The sequence below is a fragment of the Scyliorhinus canicula genome, chromosome 4 (assembly GCF_902713615.1).
Source record: "Scyliorhinus canicula chromosome 4, sScyCan1.1, whole genome shotgun sequence".
Taxonomy (NCBI): domain Eukaryota; kingdom Metazoa; phylum Chordata; class Chondrichthyes; order Carcharhiniformes; family Scyliorhinidae; genus Scyliorhinus; species Scyliorhinus canicula.
In genome coordinates, this window is record NC_052149.1 from 92,122,168 (window position 1) to 92,139,068 (window position 16,901).

General features: G+C 45.2%; 1 protein-coding gene across 1 annotated transcript in view; it reads left to right on the top strand.

Moving 5' to 3' along the window:
- The window catches only part of LOC119964807 (adhesion G-protein coupled receptor D2), a 447,246-nt gene that overhangs the window by 39,868 nt on the left and 390,477 nt on the right, over positions 1–16,901 (top strand). Inside the window, exons 8-11 of the mRNA XM_038794816.1 lie at positions 1,918–2,029; positions 3,002–3,136; positions 10,007–10,112; positions 15,559–15,670. Coding sequence (XP_038650744.1) covers positions 1,918–2,029; positions 3,002–3,136; positions 10,007–10,112; positions 15,559–15,670 — 465 coding nt within the window. The remainder of the gene's footprint in view (positions 1–1,917; positions 2,030–3,001; positions 3,137–10,006; positions 10,113–15,558; positions 15,671–16,901) is intronic.

The window sequence follows — 16,901 nt, forward strand, 5'->3', positions numbered from 1 at the left end:
GTGGGGCTGCGGAGAATCCAGCCATGGTGTTTAGGAGGACCATTAGTTTTAAATGTAAATTGTTCACATTGAGGTTTGTACAGATGTGAAGTTAGACGTGTGGTGGACTGTAGGTTTGGGAGACTGGAGCTTGGGTGGTAATGGCAGGGTAGCAATATACAACGAGAGGCCGTGGCTGGGTACAGCTATGGAGATAATAGTGGCTCTCCCTTCTCTCCACCATTTTCATCACTTGCATTGGTTATGTTATATTCATCAAGGTTTTGCAATGTTCAGATACTTTCAACTTGGCAATGCTGTTAGATGTGAATAGTAGAACAAGTGGGCATAGATGCCACCATGATTTCAATATACTGATTCCACAGTATATCACATTAAACACCAAATATCATTAAACCACTTATACAAAAACAGGAACTAATATCTCCCTTTTAAAATCATAAATATTCCCCCACTTTCCATCCTTCATGACCGCATTACCTCTCTTCTTCATAACTCAGTTCAACCATCTCATTAACAATCACCATTAAACGTTCTGCAGTCCATAACATTTCTTCTCCTTAATCCCCTAACCTTTTACTATTTCCTGTCTCCAATTTAACACCTCCCCTCCACCACCAATCTCTCCCACTCATCAACATCATCCATTATGCCCCATATTCTTTTCTCATCATCCAATTTCTCCAACTCCCCTTTGTCCCTCACATGTCTGACTTCAAATTGTGCAAACCTCAATATGAATAATTTACATTTAGAATCATAGAATTCCCACAGTGCAGAAGGAGGCTATTTAGCCCATCGAGTCTGCACCGACCCTTTGAAAGAGAACCCTAACCTAGCCCCAATCCACCATTTGTAACCCCTTGTAGGGGCAGTTTTTAGCATATCCAATCCACCTAAGCTGCACATCTTTGGACTGTGGGAGGAAAAGGGAGCACCTGGAGGAAGCCCACATACACACAGGGAGAACGTACAAACTCCATACAGTCAACCGAGGTCGGAATTGAACCCAGGTCCCTGGTGCGGTGAGGCAGCAGTGCTAACCACTAATCTTGGTCTTAAACGCCATGCCCGAACTTCCTTCTCAATACAGCATCCACTGTCAAACACGCAATAGCATAATAATCGACTTCTTCCACCTCGTAGATGTAAATTCTATTTAAAAAGTTTATTTTGACTAAGCACAAAATACTCCATATAAATTTTATTGAATATACACATTGCACAATAGGTTTTAAAAGCATGTACACATTACATGTGTACAATATAGTTCACATTTTTTATTTACTTTGCATACAAATATTTCAATGCACAATTAATCTTTGTCAATTAATTCTGTTTAGTTTAAATACCCAATTATTTATTTATTTATCTGCGAGGTCGTTATTGTTCAGAGATGTTAATTTTAATCCCATCAGGTAAAAAACAAATCCTCCACCACTGTATATCATTCTTTACTGGATATGGTTCCCCCCCATCTCAAATGCATTGTGTGGAGATCATGGGGTTTGACCCAAACGCCCTCACATTTATTCAATCACTGTAAATCTCTGGAACAAATAGTATGCTATATATCACATGGGATGAAATGGATCAGGCAATTTGGTGTGAACAACACCATGGAAGATCACCCAATATGCAAATAACATGTATCTCGAGTCAAAAACTCTCGGTTTGCCGCATGCCCATAACCAATTTTATTAGTGATTGGATTCTGTAATTGCGCCCAGTCATGATAATTACCCAAGTAGTTGTGAAAAGGCTGTTCTGAGACTGTGAACCTGTCTTGGGAGCTTTAAAACATTACATAGAAAGTTAGCTACTGTAACATCAAAAGCAATTGGAGGATTTCAGAAACATTCTTCACAAGTGAGGACATGGAAGAAAATGCTTACGTTGTGACCTCTATTTTGCCAGGTGATCCATGGACAATATGTTATAATTCACAGTGTTGATATGCTTGCTGAGAAGCTGTCTGATATTTTGCTTTCTATTGGACAAAGTATTGTCCTGTCAACTGAGAACATAGGTAAGAACCACCTACTCAGCAGCAGCCTAATTTCTGAAAAGCAATGTTAATGGTTTCAGGAGTTTGGTTGAGCTATTTCTGATGTGTGAGATTTTTTTTTCTAACTGTTTGGACTCCAGTTTTTAAAGCTCTCATTAACAAATAGATATATTTTCTAATGCTGCGATGATTTGTTGTAGCACAGTTCATGCCACTATGTTATGTTTTTAAAATTAACTGGGAGAAAACTGCTTTCCAAATACATTATGGTGCCCCTTTAATGCACACCGTCAACTTTGATGTTGGTTTTGGTCAGTGCACAGGCTATTCATCTGGAAGATAAAGCACAGGTCAAATAATGGTACCATTCATATTTCTTGCAGAAAATACATTAATTGCTATATTTGAGATGATCTGCTTCGTTCACTATATTTTGGTCGACTTCGAGTGGACTGTCATGCATTGTTAAAAGATTACTCTATGATGGCACAATTGAGTTTATCCAGTTGGTAACAAAGTCATAAGCCAGGAAGGTGCCAGGGTTTGATTTGTACTGAATGACCTGGCATTCTGTTGGGTGCCAGAAGAAGAGTTCTCAGGTGCTGTGCTGGGGTAGGGTGGGTAGCAGGACATTGGGAGGTTGGGGGGGGGGGACACAAGTGGTGGTGGAAATCACATAGAAGAGGATTGTGAGTTTGACCAGAATGATAGGGACATATAAACCAGTGGTCGAGATGGGTTCCTACTCCTAGTTGCTAGGAAGTGAGTGCACATGAATATCGGGCAAGAAGCAGATTAGTGTTGTCTGCGATGCATCTTGTAGTCAGGTGAAACTCGGTGCGAAGTCTCACATGCACATAATGGCAATCTGGGTGAAATTCTGGATGGTGCTCAGCACCTGGAGTGAGTCAATGGCTTCAGGGCAGTGGAGAGGGGCAGGAGGGAGAAAGAAAGTAAATATTTGCATAACATTGTTCTGATATAATCTTGTAGATGTGCAGATCAAAGGAAACCAACTGCCCAGTTTGGAAAGTGACCTTGTTTACAAACCCAAGTGTCTTTCTGCTCGGAATCGAGTGGATGAAATCCAAATTGCTGGGTCAGAGATGTCCCGGCTTCTCACTTTAGGTAAGTGACACTGAATAGTATTATTCACGCCCTCTGTTGTGGTCTTAATAATTTTAAATAGAGCTTTTCCTGTTGAATGCTAACCACCAAAATTGCTCATCCATTTTTCTTAATGTTACCATGGTTGAATTTCTAAGCTGAGGAAAAGCTTCTAATAAATGTTTGTTTACTTCAACACAGGAGACATGAAATAAGTTAAGAATAAATACATAGCCCATGGGGGTGGGGTTACTGGCGGTGGCGTGCAAAGCCTGCATATACAAAGTTTCTGAATTGGTTCCTAACCTACATTGAGTCAGATGGGATAACAGCGGAGGTATTACAATTGACTCCAGCGCTACTGGGCAAGCGCAGGAACTATCAACCAGCTTTCTAGTATCGTAGAATTTACAGTGCAGAAGGAGGCCTTCAACCCATCGAGTCTGCACCAGCCCTTGGAAAGAGCATCCTGCAGCTCACACCTCCACCCTATCTCCGTAACCCTGTAACCCCACCTAACTTTTTTGGACACTAAGGGCAATTTAGCATGGCCAAACCACCTAAACTGCACATCTTTGGACTGTGGGAGGAAACCAGAGCACATGGAGAAAACCCACGCAGGCATGGGGAGAATGTGCAGACTCCAAGCAAACAGGGGCTGTTTAGCACAGGGCTAAATCGCTGGCTTTAAAAGCAGACCAAGGCAGGCCAGCAGCACAGTTCAATTCCCCTACCAGCCTCCCCGAACAGGTGCCGGAATATGGCGACTAGGGGCTTTTCACAGTAACTTCATTTGAAGCCTACTTGTGACAATAAGCGATTTTCATTTTCATTTCAATTCACAGTGACCTAAGCCAGGAATCAAACCTGGGACCCTGGCTCTGTGAAGGAACAGTGCTCACCACTGCTACCATGCTGCCCACTCGTACATTATCCAATGACCCTTGCTGGAAAGTGCACATTTGGTTGTTAAATACGATCACATCTGCGATGCCTTCATATTAAGTAATCTGACGACATTGCGCATTTAGACTTGCATCTGGAAATCAAGGAAAGGTACCTGAGGTAAAGTAGTGTAAACTGGTCAGCAGTAATTTGCAGGAGAGATGGGGAGGAAACTGTGGGTGGGAGGGTGGAAATAAAGAATTGAACGAAATTATATATAGAGTTGGCGGGCTTAGAAAGTTTAGTGAGCAAAGGTACCTTTCCTTTGATATCATAGAATTTACAGTGCAGAAGGAGGCCATTTGACCCATTGAGTCTACACTGGCCCTTGAAAGAGCACCCAACCTATCCCCGCAACCCAGCAACCCCACCTAACTTTTTCTTGGACAGTACGGGGCAATTTAGCATGGCCAATCGACCTAACCCACACATCTTTGGACTGTGGGAGGAAACTGGAGCATCCGGAGGAAACACGCAGACATGGGGAGAATGTACAGACGCTGAACAGACAGTGGCCCAAGCGGGAATTGAACCCGGGTCCCTGGCACTGTGAAGCAACAGTATTAACCACTGTGCTACCGTGCCGCAACTATTTGATTTATTTGTTATGAGCCCCAAGGGACCAATAACTTACACAAAATGTATTTCCCAGCAGTTGCAGGACAAGATTTCACACTCCAAGACTTTTACTGTAACAAACAAACCAAAATCAACCTAGACTAAACATTACTTAATAGTCAACTAATTATCAAGCTAAAGAAAAGGTACTTCCCCATTAACTGGCTACCAGAATCAAAATATGTTTTGACACATTTTACTTTACAACATTCTTCCAGCAGATATTTAGTCTTGAAGATTAAATTCCAAACTTTCCTGGCTATTCAACTGCCTCCATTCTCCCGTCTCCTTCCCACAATAGGGCAATGCTTCCTGTGCCCTTTGAAAGTCATTCCATTCAATCTTGTGAGCTTCTCCAAACTGACTTCTAGCAGCAAGATCCACTCTGGCAAATCCTTTTTCTTAAAGAAACAGGACTTGTGTAGATTTTAACAGAGAACTGGTTCTCACCAGCATCCTACTTGGTGAGTAACACAGAAACCAATATTTTCCTCTGCTTTTCACAACAGCAGCCATTTCAGTCTCCTTCTCTAGGTCTGAGGCATGCAAGACAGGCGATCCTGACCGATACAATAAATCTAGGTACGACCTCCGCAAAGCCATCAGGGATGCCAAATACAAACCAGATTAAGCGAGAGTCACAGGCTAACATATAGGGGCTGGTTTAGCATGGGGCTAAAGAGCTGGTTTTTAAAGCAGACCAAGGCAGCCCAGCAGCACGATTCAATTCCCATACCAGCCTCCCCGAACAGGCGCTGGAATGTGGCGACTAGGGGCTTTTCACAGTAACTTCATTTGAAGCCTACTTGTGACAATAAGCAATTTTTATTTCATTTCATTTTCTTTTTTTTAAAATAATTTTTATTGGAATTTTTTACAGAAAATATAAAAATATAACAGCAAGTATAGCAACAAGCAGTAATATGCAACTAACAGCCCCATAACACCCACAATTCCCCCCATACCGTAACATCACATGTATCACACTCCCCCCACCCCCCCAACAAGAGAACTTAACCATAAATTAAAATTAAATAAATCAAATTTAAATAAAATAAGCAAACATAATCAACGTGTTCCCCCCCCCCCCCCCTCCCCCCCCCCCCCCCCCCCCCCCCCCCACCTCCCCCCCCTCCCCCCCCGGGTTGCTGCTGCTACTTGTCCCAGTACCCTATCGTTGAGCCAGAAAGTCGAGGAAAGGTTGCCACCGTTTAAAGAACCCTTGCACCGATCCTCTCAGGGCGAATTTAACCTTCTCAAGCTTAATGAAGCCCGCCATGTCATTGATCCAGGTCTCCACGCTTGGGGGCCTCGCGTCCTTCCACTGTAGCAAAATCCTACGCCGGGCTACTAGGGATGCAAAGGCCAGCACACCGGCCTCTTTCGCCTCCTGCACTCCCGGCTCTACCCCAACCCCAAAAATTGCGAGTCCCCATCCTGGCTTGACCCTGGATCCCACCACCCTTGACACCGTCCTCGCCACCCCCTTCCAGAACTCCTCCAATGCCGGGCATGCCAGAACATATGGGCATGGTTCGCTGGACTCCCCGAGCACCTGACACACCTATCTTCACCCCCAAAGAACCTACTCATCCTCGTCCCAGTCATGTGGGCCCTATGCAGCACCTTGAATTGGATGAGGCTAAGCCGCGCACACGAGGAGGAAGAATTTACCCTCTCCAGGGCATCAGCCCATGTCCCGTCTTCGATCTGTTCCCCCAGTTCCCCCTCCCACTTCGTTTTCAGCTCCTCTTCATTTCATTTTCAACAACACAGACTCTCGTCGGTTGTGGCACGTTTTATGGAGTTCCTGGTTGTGCACTCAAATCCTGCTTTAGCCAACTGGCGGGTATGTTCGCGGACATCTTCAACCTCTCCTACTCCATTCCGAAGTTCCCACCTGCTTCATAAAGACCACCATCATACCAGTGCCAAAAAAGAACCAGGCAACATGCCTCAATGACTACCATCTGATTGCCGTGACATTTATCATTATGAAGTGCTTTGAGGGTTGGTCGTGAGACACATCAACTTCAATCTCCCCGAATGCCTTGACCCACTTAACCAGTCCACAGCAGACACTATCTCCCTAGCCCTACATTCATCTCTGGAGCATCTTGACAACAAGGACTCTTACGTCAGACTCTTATTCATTGACTACAGCTCTGCTTTCAACACCAGAATCCCAGCCAAGCTCATATGAAAACAACAAAACCTAGGACTTGGCTCCTCCCTCTGCAACTGGATTCTCGACTTCCTGACCCATACCACAATCAGTAAGGATAAACGATAACAACAACTCCAGAATAGTCCTCAATACTGGGGCCCGCAAGGTTGCGTACTTGACCCCTAATATACTTCCTATACACACACAACTGTGTGGCAAAATTTGGCTCCAACTCCATCTCAAGTTTGCTGATAACACAACCATAGTGGGTTGGATCTCAAACAACAATGAGTCAGAGTACAGGAGGAAGATAGGGAATCGATAGGTGTGACGACAACAATCTCTCCCTCAATGTCAGCAAAACTAAGGAGCTGGTCATTGACTTCAGGAAGCGATGTATCATACAGCCCCCTGTCTGCCTCAGTGTTGCTGAGGTGGAGATGGTTAACAGCTTCAAATTCCTAGGTGTGTACACCACCACCAATCTGTCCTTGTCCACCCACGTCGATACTATGGCCTTGAAAACACAATAGTGCCTATACTTCCTCAGGAAACCATGGAAATTTGGCATGTCCACATTGACTCTTACCAATTTTTACACATGCACCACAGAAAGCATCCTATCTGGCTGCATCATAGCCTGGTATGGCAACTGCTTGGCCCAAGACTGTAAAAGATTACAGAGCTGTGAAGAACTACAGAACCCAGTGCATCACACAAACCTGCCTCCCAGCATAATCAAAGACCCCTCCCACTTGGGTTATTCTCTCTTCCAGCCTTTTCCATCGGAAAGGAGATACAAAAGCCTCAGGACACACACTAACAGATTCAAAAATAGCTTCTTCCCTGCTGTAACCAGACTGAATGACCCTCTTGTGGATCTCTCTATGCATCTTTTCTATTGAGTAGCACTACACTCTGTATGCTTCACCCGATGTCTATGTGTTTACATAGTGCATTTATTGTATGTCCTATGTTTTTCATGTATGAAACAATCTGCCTGGACTGTACTCAGAACAATACTTTTCACTGTATCTCGATACACATGACAATAAATGAAAATCATAATGTCTCTGTGTCTCTCAGCAACCCCTTTTATTGCTTATTGCTTGATTTTCAATAGCTTTCACCTTTCAGTTACAGAACACATGAGCCTGTCTCCAGGCAGAGTTTAGTTTGATTACCATCCTCTTATCAGGACACCCTGTTTCACTCTAAATGAAAGAAAACATTTTAAAACATAACTGTCTTATAATGTTACAAATACAATAATTTGTATATAGACTTTTATTAGGCGCTCAAAGATGTCTCAAAGGTGGACATATGAAAACAGAGGCTGAGAGAGAATAGGATGGCTGGCCAAAAGCATAGTCAAAGAGATGGGCTTTCAGATAGCTCTTGAAGGAAGGCAGAGAGATTAAAGGGTTTAACAATCCCAGACAATGGAATCTAGGTAGCTGATGGCTGTGCTACAGTAACAAATAGGGATGTATAAATGGCTGGGTGCAAAAATGGAGTGTTTGGGGGGGATGCACACAACTTGTAAAAGATTGTGGAGATAAGGTGGGCTGAGACTATAGAGGAGTTTAAATTTGATAGGTTTGGAAGGTGGGGAGGCAATGTAGAAGTCAAAAGTAATGCGCAAGGTATGTACTGCACAGTTTTGGATACCAGTTTATGGAAGGTGATGGATATAAGTTTTATGTCAAGAGGTTTGGAGATTTTTACGGTGTGAATAATGGTTTCGGAAGTGCAGAGGCATGCCACATTGTGGAAATGGAAGTAAGCAGTCCCTTGATGGTTAGGAATCAGGATCTGAAGTACAGGTCTGGGAGGAATAGGCTCCAATCGTTCAATTCAGTTCAACCAGTGGCTGGACAGGATGGATGTAAACAAAAATGATGGTTTTGGTCAGTGCAATGTTAAGTTGGTAGAAGTATCTCATCTCAGAGTGCATGCTGATGGAAATATGAATCTCAGTGTCACCAGTGAATGTGTTGAATGCTGACCGTATATTTCTGGATGATAACATAGCGAATTGTGTCGATGATGAGTGGGGTGGAATAAATAAATCCCTGAAAGATCTGGAGGTGATAGAATGGCTACCCTTCCATCCATTATACTATGTTCAAATAGGTAGAAATGTGATGATAAATGCATGGAGCTTCATAGCTGGGGTGAGCTGAAGGGTGGCATTCCCACTTCAGAGTGTGAGGGAAGGAATAGTGCACAATGGTCACAATTACAAAGGAGGTATTTCATTATTTTGGTTTGCAATGTTTTGAAGAGGAGTTGGAAATTGGACTGGATGGATTCAAAGAGGGAGTTTGGTATATGGCGTTGGAAATTAACAATTAGTTTGAGGACCTTAGTGAGGAAAGGGAGATTAGAGGCATAGCTGTAGTTGGTGACAGTGGAATGGAATATGGTGGGATTTTACTTTATTCATTCATGGGATGTGGAGTTTGCAGGTAAGGCCAGCATTTTTCTCCATCCCTGAAAGAGGGAGGGGTAATAACAAATACAGAAACATCATACACAAAGTGAGGGAAGCCTTTACAATACAAATTAGCAAAGAGGTGAGGAAAGGGATCACCAAAAATCTGTGTACAAATCCAGTGTGGATGGACAGATATTGCCCACCATATTGAAAATTGGCCACAATCCTATTTGTAGTTCACTCAAGATTGCTCGGCAAACCAACCGGGTAATCCAACATAACCATTTCCCTTGATTAGATTGGAGGGCCACAAGTGTGAAAAATTAGAGTGATTTTTCAAAATAAGAGGTTCAGACATGGCAGTATCAATGCTAATATAACTTTATTGAGAATTATTTTAAAACTAACTTCCACAGAAAAACAAATTCTAAACGCACCCCCTATTCTTTAATGAGGCCTATTGAATGTCTGCACATGCATGGAAAATACAACTTTGCAGGTTCTGTTCCTTTTAATGAAAGGAGTTCATATGATCAGTAAGGAACTCCTGGTATGTGTTTATCTGTGATACTATTGGCCGCCGTAACCTCAAAGTTCCAGTTGTTTTTATTGAGTGATTGGGATCAATAAGTGGTTGATGTTACTGCCCAAAGTTGAGACTATTCAATGTTTTAATGTAAAGTCTTTGCAGAAATGTAAAGTGTTCATTTTATTTCTTCAGGGTACAGTGAGTTAATATTTATACACGTCTACTACCGAAATGTGGAACATCATTTGTCACCTCACAATTCAGATTCTGTATTACTAACTGGGAGATCAGACAAACGGTAAGATTAAAAATCAATGACTTGAAAACCTTGACCATAATATAAAGAAGGTTCTCGGATAGATAAACCCAAATTCGATTTGAAACAAAAGCAGAACCGTATAGAAAGCAGTGTCATTTTGAAAGAGAAATATGAGGCGTGATTCTCCCAAAAGGGAACAAAGTCCCCAAGCAAGCGTGTTTAGCCGTATGATTCCCAGCGCTCGCAGTGCCAAGAAACACATGACTAATCAACACGACTCGCATTATAGAAGGGGCCTGATGGATCTGTACTTTGTTAATATATTTATGTGTCGCTGCCTATATATTAATCAACAGAACTTGAGACTGAGCTTCTTGGGTGAAGTCAAGTATAGCTTTATTTGTGTCAGTTTTAAAGTCTACTGATCAAGTCAAATTTTATGCGAGTACAGAATTTAGAAAGTTCGTTTGTCCAAAGCCAATACAGATGGTTGAGTTGAATTCAAAATACAATTCAGTTTGTGGTAATTTCTTCAGTTCAAAATGCACAGTACAAAAATGAAACAACAGGAAATAGCGGTTTGCAAAGTAAAGCAAAATAGTAATAATAATCGCTTATTGTCAAAAGTAGACTTCAATGAAGTTACTGTGAAAAGAATAGCTTTCAAAGGTTAGGTTAAAGATGATTTCAGAGAGAAGAAAAAAGGTTCTCTCCCGGTCTCTTAAGGAAAACATAATCTTTAAGTTTCTGTCCCCTTTCTGGCTGTGATTGGGTTTAAATAATTATAATTTATCTAATTTGACTGAAATGTCTGTCTATCAGGTTTTAAGAGATAATGTGGCGTGAGAGAATTTCTGTATGTTTCCATAACATGGTGTGATCAAAACAGTTGTTTCCCACCATGTTTTCTAGAACTTGGATCTTTGCCAAGTAATGATAACAATGAGTTTATTCTGCAGCGTGGCCTTGCAGTGTATAGTCAGTTTTCAAACTGACTTCCTTATCTGATCCTTTCCCATGCTCTCAGCATTTTCTGCTGTCATGGTTAATATATGACTTTTAATAGTATAATGTCACTAAATCATTTTTTCCTTTAAACTTTATTACCAATCAGAAAAGTAGACTTCTATTAGGGCCTGAATGGGGAACGTGCGGCCGATACCACACATAGCCCCGTTTTGTACAGTGGGAAGCTCCGCTGGCTGGAACTGCCCATTGTAGCGAGGGATCGGACCACAATTTCTAAATGGAGTCCTGATCTCTGAGGCCCCCGAAATGATCACCGAATTCCCAAGACCCAAGCTGGGCATTCCAGGCCCAATCGGCGCATGCAAAAATGATCACCTGGGCACCTCGTTAATGCCAGGCTGGCACCCAGGTGGCACTGCCAGGGCACCACCCTGCCCAAAGGGTATGCAGCTGGGGGCCTGTGATTCCCTGGGAGACCCCCATGAGTGCCGTTCCACCTGGTCCCCGTTTGTGGAGACCAGTTCTGAACGGCGCTCATCTGAGGTGAAGGGGATGAATCCCAAAGCCTCAGGAACCTTGGGAATCTGCATATTAGAGTGAGGCTTACTACTCACTTTAATATGCAGGTTTGCCAAAACGTGTTCCTGCCCACATTGCAATGTCTCGCGAGACTGTGTTAAATCTCACGAGGTGTGACGAGCCGGGTTGATCCCAGGAGCGTGGTCTCCTGGCTTTCATCGGCCACGCTGAGCCGCGGTGAACTGCTTTTCCGACGCAACGTGGCCATTGGATCGCGCCCACGTTGTTCAAATCAGCAGCCTGTCCATTTTTATTTAGCAGTTTCTGATTCGATTTCACATTCTTATTATGATATATGCAAGACGGCTGATGCACTAGGATGAGAAAATTCACTGCTGAACCATGAAAACAATCAAATGTTTTATATTTGCAACATTATAGTACATTTTATTATTTACTGAATCAGGAACTTTATCATACGAGTGAACTGAACCTGATTTGATATGTTGTAATTTTGAAATAATGGATCTGAATTATACTTGACTAAGTATACATCTATCATGTAATGCACTATGCAATCATTCTATATGTCACATTTAGCTGCTGAATATTGTACAGATATTCCACAAGTTTACTCCTGATCGTAAGACCAGTAGTCTTTATTTGTTCTTGTCTCTTTTTGAATACGGTACCTACTACTCCTGTGCAAGAATGCACACTATAACTTTTATAATGTTTTAATACATTATAAAGTAATGTAAATGAATGAGAGTGAATGACTTGTAAAATATAATGTGGAGTTGGACAGGGATGGGCAAGGAGTCTTACAACACCAGGTTAGGGGCTGGTTTTAGCACAGTGGCCTAAACAGCTGACTTGCAATGCAGAGCAATGCTAGCAGCGCGTGTTCAATTCCCATACCGGCTTCCCCGAACAGGCGCCGGAATGTGGTGACTTGGGGCTTTTCACAGTAACTTCATTGAACCCTACTTGTGACAATAAGCGATTATTATTATTATTATATTATTGTGAAGTCCAACAGGTTTATTTGGACTCACTAGCTTTCGGAGCGCAGCTCCTGCATCAGGCCAAAAACGGGAACTGTGTCAGGCAGCAAACAGTTTGCGATGCAACCGGCCCGCTCCCATAGGCAAACTCGGAATCTCACAGTAGCGTGGTGAGAAACCAATTATCAGCACTTAAGCCCCATTTTCATACAATTAATGAGAGCCACCAGCCATCCCGAGGCCTCCTGTCATTCAGCGGCCTCCCCAGCAAGTGGTCACACTGGCGCCAATTAGTACTCCTTTTTAAAATCGTGAACTGATGGAAATGTTTCTGTGGAGAGCCGAGGAGGGGAGCAGCCATCTTTGCTCACAGGCAAAGAGACCAGGAGCACTGGCCTTGCCACCCCAGTGCTCGGGGGGTTGGAGCGTCCTTCCCAGGGGTGGGTAGCCATGGGAGGGTGGGGAGAACGGACGCTGGGAGAGCAACTGGGGGAGGTAATCGCTCATGGCACCTCCATGCCAAGCCTTGGATCCCAACCCATTCCGGGGGTAACTCCTGTCCCTGCCCTCTGCCCCACCGATCACCCATAAGCCCCACCGACTGCTGAGGCCTCCAGCTGCTCGACAGACGGCAATCGCTAATAGGGAATAGGCAATCGTGGAAAAGTGAGCGCTTGACACATGCAAAGTAGGTTTCCGTGGGTAGGCGGGCCATGTAGCATGTGGGAGTCATTGCCTGGTATTCCGATCGCACCTTGATGCCTGGACACTGTTTGGGAGTCATCACCACAAACGCAGCAGCCAACATCCGAACACCCAGGGGATGGGACAGCTCCCGGGACATGACCATGGCCAGAGGGTAGGTGGGTGCCACGGGGAGGGGCCATTGTCTGGAGAGACAGGCAAAGGGTCCGGGGTCAGCCTTTATTGCGGAGGAAAGTGACAGAGACATCATAACGGTTGTGCAAAAAGATGTTTAAAACCCCATTTTCAAGAGTGTTGCCCCCAACTGGCCCTGTTCCAACCCCACTCCCAACCCACCCCCGACCTAACCCCTCCCCCCCTACCTCAATGCCCTCAGTGATGCTCAACGTGCCTGGCCCTCCCAGCTCTACCACTACATTTTGGTGTTTCCCCAGGATGCACATCTGAGGTGGAGGCAGCCAGCTGCTTACCTCATCCCATGGCCTTCGATGCCCCTAGCTGATGCCCTCGGAGGGGCTCTGGGGCCGGAGGGCCCCAGCTCACTTGTCGACGGCACATGCACAGCCGTGCCTCTCTGTCCCGTGTTCTGACCCTGAGACGCAGCATCATCAGAGGGGTGGAACCTGGGAGTGCTGGTGGCCACCGTCACCGCCCCATGGGACGGGTCCGGGTTGGCACTCAGAGCCCCCTCCTCCCGGTCAGTGCCCATTAATGCTAATAATAATCTTTATCCGCGTCACAAGTAGGCTTACATTAACACTGCAATGAAATCATTGTGCTAATCCCCTAGTTGCCACACTACGGCATCTGTTCGGGTACACAGAGGGAGAATTCAGAATGTCCAATTGATCTAACAGCACGTCTTTCTGGACTTGTGGGAGGAACCTGGAGCACCCAGAGGAAACTCACGCAGACACGAGGAGAACGTACAGACCACGCACAGACAGTGACCCAAGCCAGGAATCGAACTGGCACTCTGGCGCTATGAAGCTTGGAGCTCTCCTCCGAGGTGTTCTCCCTTCAGTCAGGGGAGGGGGCAGCCCGAGATGGGCTGGGGCCGTCGGCTGCTGAACCTGCGGGAGAATGGACATGTGATCAGTGGGAGGGATGGGTCAGTCAGTCAGGCAACACTACACGCATTTTACAGGTCCTCCAGGTGGAGCCTGGTGGTCCCTCAGCTCCGCGGCGTCTGCTACTTCCACGTTGGTGACCTGTCCTCGGCCACACGAGTCACCTCCAGTGCATGCTCCGCAAAGGAGGTAAGGATTCTCAAGTCCGGCACCCCACCGCCAGTCTGGGCCCTCGCCCGCCGATTTCCTGAGGGGACACAGAGACGGCATAGCTAGCCACGTGGGTGGTTCACAGTTATGGTTGGGCAGGGGTGTGTGAAGGGAAGGCCTGGGTGGAGGGAAGGTTGAAGGGATGGGTGGAGTGAGTGCTAAAGTGGGGGGGGGATGGAGGGAGGATTGGGGATCGCCAGGGGGATGCTTCCTTGGGGGTTGAGGGCATGGGACGTTGGTTTCTACTCACTCTGGCTGCCTGGTGTAGGTCATTCACCTTCTTCTGACACTGGAGACCAGTCCTCCTGGTCACACTGCCCGAGCTGACTGCTGCCGCCATCTCGTCCAAGACAGCACTGGCTGCCTTGTGGCTCACCCTCTTGGACCCTCGGGGGGACAGGACATCCCTCCTGGCCTCCACTGTGTCCAGGAGCCTCTCCAGGTCAGCATCCCTGAATCTTGGGGCTGGTCTCCTCGGCGCCATTGTTGCGAGCTGGCTGGGGTTGGCTGAGCAAGTGCAGCTTCAGTGCTGCTCGGCGCTATTAACAGAGGGGGGCTAGCGGGTGAGGTCCCGGTGAATCAGCTGGCAAGCTGGCATTCAGGGTGGGAGGACCATGAGGCCTCATTAAGTGGACCAATTAATGTTGAATAGTGTTGCTGGCCTCGCCGGGCCGAGCGCTGGGAAACACACGGCAATTCCCACTAGCACTACAGCACTTGGAGATTTTTTTGGAGAATCGCGCCCATAATCTTTCTAAATGAACACAATGTATCTAACTGGATACTCCACAGGGAACACTCTTAATATAAACAAAATCCATTAGCCCAAGCTTTTACGATACTTTAATTGTACCTCTGGCTCCCAAAAAGCCTAACCCAGGTTTTTAATCCTTACTGCAGAATCCCGCCCAATATATCTGAAATTCCTACATTCACAATAGGAAAATTTCTCCTATTCTTTTTCAGTATAAAGACTGATATAACCTGATGTATTATGTTTTCCAGCTCACAGACAAGCCAACTTCAGACAGCTGTCATCTCTTCAACTGTACGTGATCCAGTCAGAGCGAGGAACATCCCCATTGCTGTGCAGTACTCTCTGTCACATAGGGCTGTGGTAAGCAACTTGAGAACATTCCTCAAATACAGTCTTACTTGATTTGGACTGTATTCATGAAGTTTATAGTTTCTAAAGTTTTAGATTAAAAGAACTGTTCAATAGTTAATTGCATTCCTCAAAGTCGTTCAACCTCTTACTTTCTATACGACAATATGTTGAAAACCATACGAACATCGCACAGGCCTTGCAGAATAGATTGTCAGATGACAATTTGTTTCCTTATACTTTTGAGAAGAGATCAAAACCCCTGCGTTCTGATTAATCTCCTGCTCTATCTTCCAAAATGAATCCAAAGCACATTATAGCTGGTTTTTGGACTAAATTAACAAATTCAGAAGCTCAGGCGAGTTCTCTGGGGACATGGGTTCAAATTCCACCATGGCAGCTATTGGAATTTGTATTCAGTGCATACATTTGGAAATAAAAAGCTAGCCTTAGTAATGGTGACCATGAAAACCATTGTCGATGTTCATTAAAAACCCATCTAGTTCGCTGTCATTAAAATCCACTGGGTTTACTCATGTCCTTTAGGGAAGGAAATCTGCCATCCTTCCTGGGTCTGGCCTACTTATGATTCAAGACTCACAACGATGTGGTTGATTCTTAACTGACCTCTGAAATGGGGCTGGTTTAGCTCACTCAGCTAAATCGCTGGCTTTTAAAGCAGACCAAGCAGGCCAGCAGCACGGTTCGATTCCCGTACCAGCCTCCCCGGCCCGGACAGGCGCCGGAATGTGGCGACTAGGGGCTTTTCAGGCCCCCCCCCCCCCCCCCCCCCCCCCAAGCCTGTCCACCATCAACAAGGCACAAGTCAGGAGTGTTGGAATATTCTCCGCTTACCTGGATGAGTATAGCTCCAACAACAATCAAGAAGCTCGACACCATCCAGGACAAAGTAGCCCACTTGATTGCCCCCCTCCCACAAACATTCAAACCCTCCACCACCGATGAACAGTGGCAGCCTGTGACCACTACCATCTAGAAGGACAAGAGCAGCAGATACCTGGGAACCCCACCACCTGGCGGTTACCCTCCAAGTCGCTCACCATTCTGACTTGGAAATGTAGCACCGTTCCTTCACTGTTGCTGGGATAAAAGTCTGGAATTCCCTCTCTAACAGCACTGTGGGTGTACCTACACCTCGGGGACTGCAGCGGTAGAAGAAGGCAGCTCACCACCAAATTCTGAAGGGCAACTAGGGATCGGAAATGAATGCTGGCCTAACCAG